The sequence below is a fragment of the Sturnira hondurensis genome, unplaced genomic scaffold (genome assembly GCF_014824575.4).
Source record: "Sturnira hondurensis isolate 20B ecotype Veracruz unplaced genomic scaffold, ASM1482457v3 Scaffold0000648, whole genome shotgun sequence".
In the NCBI taxonomy this organism is placed as follows: domain Eukaryota; kingdom Metazoa; phylum Chordata; class Mammalia; order Chiroptera; family Phyllostomidae; genus Sturnira; species Sturnira hondurensis.
The window spans coordinates 4,226,349-4,242,823 of NW_028073279.1; the positions used below are offsets into that span (position 1 = coordinate 4,226,349).

The following is a 16,475-nucleotide window of genomic DNA, read 5'->3' on the forward strand; positions in this document are numbered from 1 at the left end:
ACTATATGATTAGGTCTAATTTCTTAACTATGAGGAAAAATGAAGCTTGTGAATAATTTTTAAAAATACTTTCATTTCCAGGACAACGTGAAGAGACCAAAAAAAAGTGCCTTTTTAGGTTTGTCAATAACTGGTCTTACTATTGATTTGCACCTGATGATGGTATGTATCTGTGTGAGGTACACTGTGCCTCTAGTAAGGAGACAGAGACTGGGGTGCTTTAAGACCTTGGGCATATATCTTTTATATCTTTTATATAACTTCACGGAGTCTCAGTTACCTCACCATAAAAAGAGGAGTGATAATAGCAACAGGATCTTGGAGAATCTCTGATAAAATGGAAAACACTTGTGAAAACATAGAATATTGTCTCAGTAAAAGAGATCACTAGGCAATTGTACCCATTTCAGTAAAGGTTACAGTTTTTAGTCCTAATTGTATGAGAATGGGCAAGGGGTGGAGAATGGTTGGAGGCTTTGCAAGAGCATGCTTCCCTGCGGCTCCCTCCCTCCCCTCCCCTCCCCTCCCCCCATTTCCCACATCTGGCAGTAGTTTACTTCACCATCTCATGTATGTAAGTGGCTGCCACCTGCCTCTAGCCACTTCTGCTCGCTTTTATTGAGCTGACTTGTTTCTAAGAGGGAGTGAAGGGGGATTTTCGGTGGGAGGTGGTACTTGGGATATCTTCATTTTCCAATTCGACCCGCAGATTTTGTTTCCCTGTACCTATTTCCTTGAGTCCGGCGTTACTATTAGTTTTCTATGTTTCAGTGCGCTCCAGGGAACAAGGCAGTCTGGCCCGCTCATGATTACTCCAGAATCCCGAAGTACAAAGGGAAAAAAGTTCACGATCAGCTAGCAAAGGAGTGTGGTTTGCCTAGATTACCTAGGGACAGGAGAGTTAGGCTTCCCAGGGTTACAAAAGATCTGCAGGGGGAGGACCCAGTCCCTGTGGATGGGAAAGGAGCAGAGCGGGCGTTCTCCGTGGGTCTCGGCAACTTGCCTGGAGCTGAGAGATCCAGCGAACATTTTAGTCCCCGGGCCCACGGACGCTCGTCTGGCAGAGACAGGAGGAAACGGAGGAAACGCGGAGCGGGGAAGGGCGTCCGGTCGGGGTCGAACCTGGGCTTTCCGAGAGGATCCCTCCTGGAGGTTTTCCCCAGCCCTCGCGCCCTGGGCCGCGGTAGCGCGGTGGCGGAGGGACGCGCTCTGCAGCTACTCCCCGCCCCGCCCACCGCACCCGGCGCACCCCCACGGGCGCCCCGCCCCCTCGGCCTTAAAGAGGGGGCGAGCCGCCTCGGCGAGCCCGGGAGCTACAGGCTTCCCACGGCCGACGGCGCGGCTGCCTGCTCGGCGCGAAAGCCCCGGCGCCGCGGCGGCCGACGTAGCCAAGTCCCGCGGCGGCTGCGCCCGCATCATGGAAGGCAGCCCCGCCCCAGCCCTAGCTCGGGTCGCTCCCGACCTTCGCCGCCTCCCGCACCGGGTCTACCTGCTCCCGCTGCCGCTCCCCGGGCGCCGTCCTATCCTCACCTCGAAGCCAACATGAAGGAGGCCCGGGGCGACGGGAGCGCCCCTTTCTGCGCCCGTCTCAACTACTCCTACCCCGGCCTGTGGGAGCCCGAGCGCTCCGCGGAGGCGCGGGGCAACCTTACGCGCGCCCGGGAGACCGGAGAGGATTGCCGCTCGGTGTCCGTCGTCTTCCCGATCACCATGCTGATCACCGGCTTCGTGGGCAATGCGCTGGCCATGCTGCTGGTGTCGCGGAGCTACCGGCGCCGGGAGAGCAAGCGCAAGAAGTCGTTCCTACTGTGCATCGGCTGGTTAGCGCTCACGGACATGGTCGGGCAGCTGCTCACCAGCCCCGTGGTCATCGTCGTGTACCTGTCCAAGCAGCGCTGGGAGCACCTCGACCCGTCGGGCAGGCTGTGCACTTTCTTTGGCTTGACCATGACTGTCTTTGGGCTCTCCTCGCTCTTCGTCGCCAGTGCCATGGCCGTCGAGCGGGCTCTGGCCATCCGGGCCCCGCACTGGTACGCGAGCCACATGAAGACGCGCGTCACCCGCTGTGTGCTGCTCGGCGTGTGGCTGGCGGTGCTCGCCTTCGCCCTGTTGCCGGTGCTAGGCGTGGGCCAGTACACCATCCAGTGGCCCGGGACGTGGTGCTTCATTAGCACCGGAGGAGGTGGCAACGGGACTAGCTCCCCGCCCGAGTGGGGCAACCTTTTCTTCGCCTCTACCTTTGCCTTCCTAGGGCTCTCGGCGCTGACCATCACCATTGCCTGCAACCTGGCCACCATTAAGGCCCTGGTGTCCCGCTGTCGGGCCAAGGCCACGGCTTCTCAGTCCAGTGCCCAGTGGGGCCGGATCACAACTGAGACGGCCATCCAGCTCATGGGGATCATGTGCGTGCTGTCGGTCTGCTGGTCTCCACTGCTGGTAGGTAGTTCCTGGGTATGTAGAGGTCTGGGTGGAGCGCCTGAGGACAATAGAGAGTTCTCAAAAGTGACATCTCCTGCAGAGGTGTGTTTGCAATCACACAGCTTTGGGGAAGACTTTCTGTCTGAGCAATCTTGGTTGAAGCTTCTGAGTTGAGTTCCTCACTTAACTTCCTGAGTGACTTCAAATGCCATCCATTGCCTTAGGTTCTGGTTACACATATGGAGACCACAGAGGCACTCACATTGTAATTGGAGGGAGTTAAGAGAATACCCAGGTATGATTTCAGTGCCTGTACAGAGATGGAGGTTTCTCCTGGGCATATTGGCAATGACAACTGTAGCCTGTGGCTGTGGGTTTCCCCCTCATTTCAAACACCCCTCCCACGCTGAGGTGACTTTCAGCAAAAAATCCTCTACCTGTGACCACAGGCAGACACAGCCCTCTTGCAGGTTCTCAGCCTCTGTGTCCTTTTCAGCGCAGCCTGCAATTGCCTTCCTTGAAGGCTCACTCTAGACTAGAGGCAGGAGAGTAAAGGTGCATTTGTGGTTGGAGCCAACCTCAGCCATTTAGAAGGATGCTAGACCCCCTAGGAAATGCTTGAACTGACAGTCAGTGGACCCTCAAAGTTTTGTAACTCCTGATGGCCAGCCTTTATTTACCCTTGTGGCACCTATTCAGGACTGGGAGCAAGGCCAATCCTGGAATAGGAGGTAGGGATTTCATCACTTCCCAGCTCCTCAAAGGGGTGCACAGTCTAGGAGCAAGTGATGTTTCCACAAGCTCCTTGTAAAACAGCCACTCTTACATCTTACTTTCCTCTGTTACTTTTAGCTGGAGATTTCTGTGGGTGAGTACTGTTTACTAATGCCTGATGGGTGGAGACTTATTTAGGCAGACTGGCTTGATAGGAGTCATGTTGCACAAATAGCAACTTGACAGATATAACACATTATATATTGGACCTGGAAATTTATTAGACGGCTGTGAAAAACTTCTGAAACCCATGGACACACATTTTCAGAACCACACACATTTAGTTTTTCCTTTTAAATTGTGGCAAAATACACACAGCATAAAATTTACCATTTTGACTATTTAGTTCAGTAATATTAAATACACTGACATTGTTGTGCACCACTTACAGTTTTAAATCTCTTGTATGTAAAAATAGAGCCATCGTCCCTCCCCCCCCCTCCCCATTCACTGGACAAAGCAGATATTTCAGAAGACCTGTTTCACTGGTGCAGTGTATTTGGAGCACAAGTCTTGGCTCCAAATCATTGACGACATGTGGTGACAAGGAGAGTTCAAGACCCCAAGGGCCCACTGACTTACTCTCAGTGCAAGCACTTCCTAGGGGGCTCAGCATTGTTCCAACTGCCTGAGGCTGGCTCCAACCACAAGCTGCTATTTGGTCACAGTTCTGCGTTCCAGGAGCTAGAACTCAGGCTGATGTCATCACCGTAGCCTATCAAAACCAGCACCAATTTTAGATATATTTACTTCAGTGGTTGAGGAATGGAGTGTGTAGGTGGTCAAACAGGGGAAAAGGAGTTCTTAAATAATGAACACTGTAATAAACTATGAAAATGAACATAACTTTAAAGGCAACAAAGAAAAATCTGAATTTTTCAGGACTGTCATTTGAGTCCCACGTCTTTGAGTTTGCGCTATCATATTCTTTATATCCTGGAAAAAATGCAGTTAACTCATATGAATAAAATGCTTACCCATACAGTTAACCAAATGTATAGATTTTTTTAAACTAGAAGAGATACTACGTATAGTAGTGTGTCTTTTACTTTAAAACTTTAATACCATAAGCATAGTGGCCTTGGAAGAATTTAGATCAGTTCTGAGAATCGTAACCTAGGATGGCCAAACTTACTCTCTTAAGACAGACTATTTGGAAATAGCCTTATTTAATTTCAATTAATACCTACATTCAAACAGATCTATTGCTTTGCAGCCTGTTTTTAGAGATCTTATTAATTCAGATCTCATAAAAACATGAAACTTAAAATAATTTTAACATGCTTGATTATATCAAAGAGAAGAAATTAAAGATTTGCAGAATGGGTACTTTTTAAACTGAAGCACATAGTTCTCTATCTTCTGTTTTGTGCACCATTGAAATTAAATCTCTAAATATCTTCAAAAAGCTCTCCACTAAAAAGCTGGAATTATTTCAAAGGAAAGAAAGAAACTGGAAAAACCACTTTCTTAATAGGTGAGGGAATTATAAGAATGAAAACACTAGAACTTAGTGAATTGAATTTTTAGTGTATTAATGTTAAAGTGAGAGATTGTGTTCTACATCTTTTTCTTAACTAGGGGTAAAATACGGATTCCCTATTAGCTTTTGTTGAGTTGGGTATCATCCAAACTCCCTCCTTAAAAGAACCCTGAGTATATTTTATCTTGGAAGTCCTTCATGATTGTAACAATATTCAGTTGTTACTGCCAGAAGACTTAGCAGAGAAGAGAATAAGAAAATATTGCAAATGCTACAAGTTCCTACTGCATAAATATTTAAATATAGGTTCTCTGTGTTGCCAATGAAAGTTTTTTTACTTCTTATTTTTTCCAGACACCTTACAAAATACAAGATGAGAAACTGAGTGAGAATGCAGTGGAAAATAGTGTCACCATATCTGTGATTCTTAGCCCTATTTCTGTTCATTTGTCATTCATTGGAATTAGTCAGTTGACTCAGCAATGCAATCTGTTTGACTTTTTATTGTTGTTATTATTATAATTCTTTTTATGCAGCACAGTCACCAAATAGTTCTGTTATTTGACATGATAGCCAAGATTCCAGAAACAGCAATAACCTTGGGTGAGTGTTGAGAAAAAGCTATGGGTACATTTTGTGCTTTTTTAGACCAGGCATTTCTCATGCAGGTAGAATATGGCTAATACTGTAGCTATCTTAAAAATAGTAAATGTAAAGTAACTATCAACAATGTGAAAAGTGAGGTATGAGGAATATAGCCACTCATTTATAACAGGAACTGGATAAAAGCAGTCTTAGAAACGTTTGACTTTGATCTTGAACCAGCACATTCCCTGCTCAGTGTCTGCAGATGTAGACACAGATGCTTTGATTCAAGAACATATTTCACAATGCAGATGTAACTTTTTTTTTTAATTTAAGGAATCACTGATGTATTTTGACAAATAAAATTTGCCTGAAATAGACTACATGTGATAGACTTGCTTTACAGAAATAATGCTGTTTTATACTATAAAAAAGTTTTGTTCAATTGCAAATTTTCTCTACCTATAAATTTCTGCCATATTAAGCTTATAGTTTCAGGGAAAACGATTAAACATGTGAATTGGCATTATAGGAAACATCTATAATTTGCTTTTATAAGAATTGAGATTATTTTCAATTCTTTATATTTTTTGAGTTCACTATCATACATTTTAGGTACTATGCAAGGGGTATTAAGTAGACTTATGAAAAATGGTCAAAGTTGTAATCTGTTCAGAAAAGCAGAATTCCCACATTTACGAGTGAAACAATTAGAGAACAATACAAGTTAGGATGTAATGAATGCCTTTGACTTTGGGAAGAAAGTCCACCTGAATTTGCCAGAGGAGGCTTCCTGGAAGAGGTGGGATGACACAGCTTGAACCCAGAGCAGAGCGAGTGGGCCCGGGAGCCTAGCAGGAGAGAACAGAGCGGGCACACTGGAGCTGTGGGAACTGCGGTGTGGGAAGTTCAGGGGGCCGACACGAGGTGGTTAAGGGGAACGAAGGATGAGGATGGTGGAGTGTTTGTTTTTTGTTTTGCCAGTAGGCCGTACAGCCTCTATTTTTATTTTTATTTTTAATAGGGGAGAGAATTTTGAAAAGATTGGCAGTGCAGTAGTGTGGATAGGTGTGGGCAGGAAAAGGGAAAGTGACATTAGTTATGGCTTGCTTTTTCAGACCGGTTAGGGCTTTAGGTTAGAGACAGTGGGAAGAGAGGAGTCAGAGGAGGACAGGTAAGAGAGAACTAACGCTATCAGAAATGGTAGATTTTAGGAGTGATTGATTCGACAAATATTTCTTTTTTAATTTTAATTTAATTTTTATTTTTTAAATTTAATAATTGTTCAAGTACAGTTTCTGTCTTATATTCCAAGTCCTGCCCACCCCACCCGCAGTGCTCCCCACCTCCCTCCCATTTCCACCCCCCACCTTAGTTATTGTCCATGTGTCCTTTATACTTGTTCATGTGAGCCCTTCCCATTTTTCCCTGTGATTCTCTCCACTCCCCCCTCTGGTCCCTGTCAGCCTGTTCTGAATTTCAGTGTCTTTGGTCATATTTTGCTTACTTGTTTATTTTGTTGTTTAGCTTCCTGTTAAAGGTGAGATCATGTGGTATTTGTCTTTCACTGCCTGGCTTATTTCACTCAGCAAAATGCTTTCCAGTTCCACCCATGCTGTTGCAAAGGGTAGGAGCTCCTTCTTTCTTTCTGCTGCATAGAATTCCATTGTGTAAATGTACCATAGCTTTTTGATCCAGTCATTTACCGATGGGCACCTAGGCTGCTTCCAACTCTTGGCTATCATGAATTGTGCTGCTATGAACATTGGGGTGCATAGGTTCTTTGGGATTGGTGTTTCAGGGTTCTTAGGATATACCCCTAACAGTGGAATTGCTGGGTCAAAAGGCATGTTCATTTTTAGTTTTCTTAGAAAATTCCATACTGTTTTCCATAGTGAACTAGGGTCCCCTTTCCCCCACAACCTCTCCAACATTTGTTGTTTGTTGCTTTGTTTATGGTAGCCATTCTTACCGGTGTAAGGTGGTATCTCATTGTGGTTTTAATTTGCATCTCTCTGATAGCTAGCGATATGGAGCATCTTTTCATGTGTCTCTGGATCCTCTGTGTGTCCTCCTTGGAGAAGTGTCTGTTCAAGTCCTTTGCCCACTTTTTAATTGGGTTGCTTGTCTTCTTAGAGTGGAGTTGTGTAAGTTCTTTGTATATTTGACAGACATTTCTTACATATCTACTATGTCCTATTCACTGTGAAAAATGACCTCATTTGACTGCATCCTGTAGGAATGCCAGTATTTTCTGTATCACTCAGATAAAGAACTGATATAAAGAACCTGGCTGATGTAGCTCAGTGGACTGAGGGTGGGCCTGGGAAACCAAAGAATTGATATAAAGAATATTAGAATTAGAATAATTAAGGATATCTGGCTCTGAGTTTATTTTCAATTTTGTTGTTTATTTGCTTGCTTCGCTTACACAGAGGTGATGAATTATAGTCTTATGTATCTTTCTATCATATATACGAGTTGTATATCTTTGTATCTATAAAGTACAGAGGTAGGACTAATGGATATTTAAGATCTTTCTCTATTTATGTTACTCTCAGGTGTTCTTATTTGGGAGAATTATGGTTCAATAAACCAAAATGAGAAACTTTGGAAAAAGATCTGTAGATTGTGTTTTGTAAGAATGGGAATCCTGAGCGACCAGGGCTTTTGGACACAGTATGTTACTATGGTGGATTATCTAAATGATATATCCAGAAAGCCCAAGTAACTTGAAGATTGAGATAAATCAAAGCTAAAAAAACACAGATTTTTAAAATTTGGAGTTTATCAGAGAGAGCCAAGAAATAAACAGTTCTTAAGCCATCAGATTTGAAGAAATTCAGATGGCCTAGAGTTGTAGCATAATTGTGAGTCATTGGCTTTTCTCTTTTGAAAAAGCTGTGAAGGTCAACGACTCAATTATGAAAGTTTCCACAAGTTTTCTGGGAATAGCACTCAGGAATATGCACTACAAACATCTGTAACAGATGATGGTTCTTCTGGGGGTGCTGAGGCGTGGTAGTGAGGGGTACTGGGTGTCCCGTTTCAGTTTCCAGATAGGCCTTGCGCTACAGGGAAGGAGTGGGAGGGAAGTGCCCCCCCCAACTTCTTACCCTTCTGTCATATTTTTATCATCCACCAGTGTCCCATGTTTATCTCATTCATGCCCTGTGCTTCTCGAGGATTATTAGGTGGCCTCTCAAGTCCCTCTTTTCCCTAGAAAATTCCAACTTTCATAAAGAGGGTTATCAAAGAAGTCTAATTTTTCTTGGCATTTCTCTTATGTCTTGTCTCCTAAGTGTATGTGACATTTTATAGTAAACATTGTAATAGTAAACATTCCATTCTTATATGGAAACGATCATTGAACAGCATGTGACTTTTTTGTTTTATTGTTTATGCTATTATAGTTGTCCCAATTTTTTCACCTTTGCCCCCCTCTGCCAAGGCCCCCTTCCCATAGTTCATCCCCACACCATTGTCCAGGTCCATGTGTACTTCATATATGTTCTTTGACTAATACCTTCACTTTCTTTCAAAGATACTCCATTTCCCTCTTCCCCTCTTACTGCTGTCAGTCTATTCCAGGATTCTATGCCTCTGGTGCTATTTTCCTCTTTGTCTGATTTGTTCATTAGATTCCCCTTACAAGTAAGATCATAAGGTGTTTGTCTTTTGCTGCCTCACTTATTTCACTTAGCATAATGCCCCCCAGAGCCATCCATGCTGTTGAAAAGGATAGGAGCTCCTTCCTTTTTTCTGCTGCATAGTATTCCATCATGTAAATGTACCATAGTTTTTTAATCTACTCATCTACTAATGGGCACTTAGACTATTTCCAAATCTTGCCTATTGTAGATGGTGCTGATATGAACATAGGGGTGCATAAGCTTTTTGGAACTGGTGTTTCAGGATTCTTAGAGCATACTGCTAGCAGTGGAAACACTAGGTCAAAAGGTAATTCCAGCCCTGACTGGTATAGCTCAGTGGGTTGAGCACGGGCCTGTGAACCAGAGGATTGCTGTTCGATTCCCAGTCAGGGCACATTCCTGGGTTGCAGGCCAGGTCCCATTGTAGGCCAGTTCCCAGCAGGGGACGCATGAGAGGCAACCATACATTGATATTCTCTTCCCCCTTCCCTTCCCCTCTAAAGATAAATAAATAAAATCTTTTTAAAAAAAGGTAGTTCCATTTTTAATTTTTTGAAGAAATTCCATACTGCTTTCCACAATGGATGCACAGTCTGCACTCCCACCAACACCAGCACTTGCTGTTTGTTGATTTATTAACGATGCCCATTCTGACAGGTTTGAGATGATGTCTCATTGTGGTTTTAATTTGTTCCTCTCTGATAGCTAGTGATGTTGAGCATTTTTTAAAAAGATTTTTTATTTATTTATCTTTAGATGGGAAGGAGGGAGGGAGAGAAATATCAATGTATGGTTGCCTCTCATGTGTTCCCTACTGGGAACTGGCCTGCAACCCAGGCATGTGTCCTGACTGGGGATCGAACCATGATCCTTTGGTTCACAGGCCCACACCCAATCCACTAAGCTATACCAGCCAGGGCTAATGTTGAGCATTTTTTTACATGCCTACAGACCATCTGTATGTACTCTTTGGAGAAGTGTCTATTCAGGTACTTCACCCATGTTTTAATTGGATTGTTTGTCTTCCTGGTGTTGGGTTGTGTGAGTTCTTTATATATTTTGGAGATTAAATCCTTGTCCAATGTATCACTGGCAAATCTGTTCCTCCATACAGTTGGATTTTGTTTCATTTTGATGATGGTTTCTTTAACTGTGCAGATGCTTTTATTTACTACAAAAATGACAACAGCAATAAAAAAATAAAGTACCTAAGAATAAATTTAACCAAGGAGGTAAAACACCTGTACTCAGAAAATTATAGAACACTAAACAAAGAAAAGGAAGATATGAATAAATGGAAGCATATACCATGTTCATGGATTGGAAAAATTAACATGATTAAAGTGTCCATACTACCAAAGCAATCTATAGATTCAGTGCAATTCATATTAAAATACCAATGGCATATTTCACAGATCTAGAATGAATACTCCAAAAATTTATATGGAACCAAAGAAGATCCCAAATAGCCTCAGCAATCTTGAGAAAGAAGAACAAAGCAGGAGGCATCACAATACCTGATACTAAACTATACTACAAGGCCACTATAATCAAAACAGTCTGAGATAAGAACAGACACATAGATCAGTGGAACAGAATAGAGAGCCCAGAAATAAATCCATGTATCTGTGGTAAACTAATATTTGCCAAAGGGGGTACAAGCATACAATGAAGTAAAAGTAGCCTCATCAATAAATGATGTTGGGAGAACTGGAGTGGTACATGAAAATTAGCCTACTGCCTTACACCATACACTAAAAGAAACTCAAAATGGATAAAAGACTTAAATGTAAGTTTTGATATCATAAAAATCTCAGCAGAAAACATAGGCAGTGAAATTTCCGATATCTCATGTAGTAATATTTTTGCCAGTATATCTCCCAGGGCCAGGAAAATAAAAGAAAAAAATGGGACTACATCAAATTAAAAAGCATGTGACGTTTTAACGAGAGAGAGGCACACACATGGGAAAGTAGCACTGTGGAGTGAAAATTCTCTGTGACTCTGCTCTCTTGACTCAGAACACTCCTCTCCATTTTTCCCACGTGCCGCTTTGTCCCTCTGTCCTTCAACACTAGCTGCCAAGCAGCCATCCCTCTTGGAGTGGCTAAGGTCTCAAGTTAGGAGTTGCTTTGGTAGAGAAGCATTTCCTGATCCTCTCTAGGCTTGGTTGGGTGCTCCAGCCCTTTGACCTTGCAGCACCGACCTTGTATTTCCCTGACACTGTGTGAGTAATACTTCGTCGGACAGTCTGGTTAATTGGCCTCCTGAGGGTAGGTACGGGATCAGTCTTGTGTGCTGATTTTGTTTTCCATAGGAACCATCATTTCCTGCCATACAGGTGTGCCCCGTGCGTGCTTGTTACCGCCCCATCTAAGCTCCCAGATCAGAAGACAGGGTCTGGTTCTTTCCTAGTTACATGAACTATTAATGGGGTGACCTTAGATAACTGACTTGATATTTTTTGTGAACTATTTTCTTCTCTTCTGTAAAATAGTAATNCACGTGCCGCTTTGTCCCTCTGTCCTTCAACACTAGCTGCCAAGCAGCCATCCCTCTTGGAGTGGCTAAGGTCTCAAGTTAGGAGTTGCTTTGGTAGAGAAGCATTTCCTGATCCTCTCTAGGCTTGGTTGGGTGCTCCAGCCCTTTGACCTTGCAGCACCGACCTTGTATTTCCCTGACACTGTGTGAGTAATACTTCGTCGGACAGTCTGGTTAATTGGCCTCCTGAGGGTAGGTACGGGATCAGTCTTGTGTGCTGATTTTGTTTTCCATAGGAACCATCATTTTCTGCCATACAGGTGTGCCCTGTGCATGCTTGTTACCGCCCCATCTAAGCTCCCAGATCAGAAGACAGGGTCTGGTTCTATCCCAGTTACATGAGCTATTAATTGGGTGACCTTAGATAACTGACTTGATATTTTTTGTGAACTATTTTCTTCTCTTCTGTAAAATAGTCATTAAAACACTTACCTAGTCCATTTCACAAGATTGTAATGAAAACCAAGATACACATATATGAGCATAATTGGAATATTTCTTCCATATTAGGAATACTATTGTGATGTTTTACTGGATGATAATGTTGACTTGTGTTCAGGTAGACTTTTCCCCCAGGAACCTGGAGAAAAGGGACAAGTGATGTTTTACAGTTTGATTAGTTATAGTTCACTGGGGGGAAAATATGGCGGAGAACATAACTTTTCAGAAAAAATAATAAAATAAGAAAAATGGTAAATCACAGGTGCATGAACTTTTACAAGGAATTGTAATTCATGCCTCCTCCTGTGCCCTGCCACCATTTCTGTGCTCTTCTGTGTTCTCCCAGCTCCGGAACACTTTTCCCCTCACAGCTGCCAGTTAACCCTCTGAATCTAACAAGTGCTGGATCCCATCTCCCCTCGTTCGTAAACCTGAGGCGTAACCACCACCTTGTGCTCCACACACCGATGCCACAGGTCTGAAACAAGAATCCCGTCTTTCCCGGGAGGTGCTTCTTCCTGTATTTCCTGGTGTGCTCAAACATGTCCTCATGCCAAGATTTGAGTCAAATTAATTGTGTGCCTAGTTATTGTCCTAGGTTAGCTCATTCTGCACACTTCTTAAGGGTAGAGCCCGTGCCTCCATTTTCCTCATTTTCACAGGTGATCCGAAATGTTGAGGCTGAACAGAATCACTCACAGCTCAGAATTGAGTTTACACGAGCCTTAAATCAAACCAAGGTGTGAGAATCATAGAGTTGTAAACTGTCTCACAGTTCGGCCAGGTCCTGACTAGGCATTAATATTGTTTGCAACCTACAAATAACACTGCCTACAAATTTACCATCAGTTGGCCCACTAGAGTTTCTCTTGGGCAACATTCATAAGGAGGACATTTCAATGGCTGATCTTGGTGTTTCAGTTCTTTATATATTTTGGGGATTAAATCCTTGTCCAATGTATCACTGGCAAATCTGTTCTCCCATACAGTTGGATCTCACTTCATTCAAAATCTATATATCATTTTATCAGCACTGATTTCTTAAAAAGACTTTATTTATTTACATTAGAGTGAGGAGAAAGGAGAGAGAGGGGGGATAGAAACATTAGTGTGCAAGAGATACATGATCAGTTGCCTCCTTCACAGCCCCACCTGGGGACCTGACCTGCAACCCAGGCATGTGCCCTGACTGGGAATCGAACCATTAACTTCTCAGTTCGTGGGCTGAAGCTCAATCCTCTGAGCCAGGACAACCAGCACTGATTTTTATGGTAGGTGTTTAAGGATCATAAATCTAACCATAAAAGTTGGTGACAGAGATGGAAGAGGGAGGAGGCTTGGTTTTTTTCACAACTTGATTCTGTTAAAAAGAAAAAAAAAAACAGGCTCTGGCTGGTGTAGCTCAGTGGATTGAGTGCAGGCTGCAAACCAAAGGGTCGCTGGTTCAATTCCCAGTCAGGGCACATGCCTGGGTTGCAGGTCAGGTCCCCAGTGGGGGACATATGAGAGGCAACCATATATTGATGTTTCTCTCCCTCTCTTTCTTCCTCCCTTCACTTCTCTCTAAAATAAATAAAAATTTTTAAAAAAGAAAGAAAAAATCAGTTATTAATTTAGGTAGGAGTCATGTAATAGTATAAGTACAGGATAAATTCTATAACGAATACCATTACTATTTTTAAAAACCTTGTTAATATAAAACCAAAAGGTCAAGCAAGCAATTATTGATAAAAAAATCAAGTATGATTTTAAGAACATACTTTTCACTAATCCTTGGATACTTCCTATAGAATTGATCTTTTTGTTCCTCTTTCTGAATACCTAGGAAGTATCATTTTCTGTGGTTGAGAATATGCTGCTGTTGGTGTGACTCATACAAATTTGGAGAAAGAAGTACAGTATATTGTTAATGTTGAAAATAATGAAAGAGAGATTGTGAAGAATCATGCATTTTGGGTAATTCACCAGATAGTAAAATGGAGCCTTGCTGGCAGTCCTGAGGTGTGAAATTTCCCTAGTAATGTCCTGTTAACACCGCCTCATTTGAGTCAGGTACATTTCCCCAAATTGATGAGTGTGTCAGCGATTCCTAAGGCGCCAGCAGAGGTTACCGATTAAGTGACCACAGACTTGTGAGCACTCCTGTGTCGTGAGAGGAACAAAATAAAATCACTGAAGAAGCAGGTGAGGAGCACGGAAAGATCATAGCACTGGAAGGCAAGAGACCTGGCAGGGTTCTGGTCGTGACTTTTCCACCACATGGCAGAAGTCACTTTATCTTTGTGGCTTTCCCTTTCCTTGCTGTAAGATAAAACAATGATAAACTCTAACCTTCTCTTCAGTTCTGACTTCCTGTGGCTCTAAGTAGATAAAATCATCCCTGTCAGACGTACTGTATTAGATGCATGGGGGAGAACACCCAAAGACTTCTTAGGAGGAAGGATAGAAATGTGAGCAAACAGACAAAGTAGACCTTGCGTTTTTTTATACAATCATTCAGTAAGTATTGCTTGAGTATTGCTCTATGCCTGCAACATTGCTCACTGTGGTGATACCATGGTGACCAGGGCTGAATCATATGGTTGTATGAGTTAAGCAATCATATAGCACTAGAAGGCCCCATTCACACTGTATTCTATACAAATGCTGTTCCTTTTAACAATGTGCAGCCTGTGCTATCCTTGGTAAGCCAAGCAGACATGCTGTCTTCTTTTGTGAAGCTTTTCAATATCCTAAGATAGACAGACAGTAAATAAACAATCATGCAAATAAACAAATATACCCAGTCTGATGGGTCATTACTGTGGCTTCCCGCTGCCACACGGTTCCGCTACTTCCGATTGGCCTTGTTTGGGCAGCTGCTTGCTCACTGCTGCTGGAGCGTGTCCCTGCCCAGGCTGTAGCGCATGCATCTGCGCTTGGATGCCATCATTAGAGAGAACCTGAGAGCACTCCAGCCACCAAGCTCAGCAGTAATTCCCCGAAGAGCAACCAGTGCGCTAGAAAGTATGGACCCAGAGGGCAGCTGGCTTCAGGCCATATTCTGTCCAGAATCAGCTCTCCTTTTCGGGTCCTTAGGCTCTGGGTTGTACTTAGATCACCTCCTGACAAGTTTCCCTTCTCTGATAGAACAATGAATTGTCTTTTAAGACTTTTCATATCTTTCCCTCTAATAAATACAGTGAAAGCCACCCTGCTCCAAGTTTCTTGGGAGAGGAAGTTAGCTTTTTGGCTTCTTTTTTATTTTTCTTCCCAGAAGGCCCTGGGATCCCTAAGCATAATGGTCTACCTCTTCCCAAGTGAGCAGCCACGTGTACCAGGAGCAGTATGAGGATTTTCCTTTGTTGTACCACATAAACTTCTCCAATGTAAATCTACCTATTCTACATTTACCAAAGTAAATGATTTTTGTTTGTGTAACACCTGCTCTGCCCACTGAAACAGAGAAGTGGGGGGCAGCTGCTGGCGTTCCCGTACACACATGACCACAGCAGTTGTGTGCTAGGAAGGCAAGAAGGAGAGAGTCGAAAAGAACCCCTTTTGATGTGTTGGTAAGGAGTGAGGTGAGGTGGTTACAGACGGCCTCACTGAGAACATGTCATTTATGATGAACCTTGAAAGCGGACACTTTGAGGGAGAAAGTGGTGTGTGAAGGCATCAATGTATATAAAACAGCTGGAATCATTGGAGGAAGTGAAGGAAGGCAAGATGGATGGATTTGCGGGCGTAAAAGAGAGTGACTTCCAGGTAAGGCTAGGGAGGTAGGCAGGGCCAAAGTGCAGAACCTTGTTATCTTTGTTTGGAAGTGTGGATTTTTATCTTAAGTGTCATGGAAAGCAACTAAAAGCTTTGGTTGACAGAATGATTTGATCTGCTTTATGGATTAAAAGATCACTCCGGTTTACCTTATGAATTAGAGAAGTAGGCATTAGAGCCCTTTGGACTGAGGTCCAATAGAGATACGGAGACTTTCATAAGAAAAAACATTTTCCCTTAAGTGTTGCTTTGAAACAAGGAAAGGACATAACAGCATAGAATTGGTGGCAGGAGGCTGTCTATGCAGAAGCACTGAATCAAAAAATGAGCCAGGTGTGCTGGAGATGGTAAACAAATCTGTGTTTGTTGAAGTCAAGACATATTATGAGTCTAACGGGGAAGGGGAAGGGAGGGGGGAGTGCATTGGTAGATTGCCTTGAAGACTGGGAGTAAGATTTTGTATTTCATTTTGGATGAGTTGTATTGCTTTTCTATACTTATATTCCATATTTGTACCATAAGAGGATTCACATTATAAAATCTCTTGGTTCATAAAATCACTTAGTGAAACAACCCATCTAATGCTTAATCCTTTTTTAGGATATGCTTGGTGAAATCGTCTAAGCTTTGAACACCTTTACTTATAGGAAATTTGTTGCTTTTTAAGAGGCACAGGTAATTTTCTAAAGGCTAAGCATTGCATCAGGCTTTTTCTCACAGATAATTTTCTTTAATTCTTACAACCTTTTGAAGTAGGCATTATTAGCTCCAATGTATAGATAATGAAAAAACTAAAGCTGAAAGAGGTTGAATGACTTGTTGAA

General features: G+C 43.0%; 1 protein-coding gene across 3 annotated transcripts in view; it reads left to right on the forward strand.

The window, feature by feature from the left end:
* The first annotated feature begins 1,292 nt into the window (after positions 1–1,292).
* PTGER3 (prostaglandin E receptor 3) overlaps positions 1,293–16,475 on the forward strand; it is an 83,739-nt gene continuing 68,556 nt past the window's right edge. The window contains exons 1-2 of one of the 3 annotated variants that reach the window (XM_037042499.1): positions 1,293–2,436; positions 5,030–5,302. In XM_037042499.1, the coding sequence (XP_036898394.1) occupies positions 1,543–2,436; positions 5,030–5,197 (1,062 nt within the window). In that variant the 5' untranslated portion in view covers positions 1,293–1,542 and the 3' untranslated portion in view covers positions 5,198–5,302. Of the gene's footprint in view, positions 2,437–5,029; positions 5,303–16,475 lie in introns of those variants that run through there. The other 2 variants (XM_037042481.1, XM_037042491.1) reach the window with 2 other exon arrangements.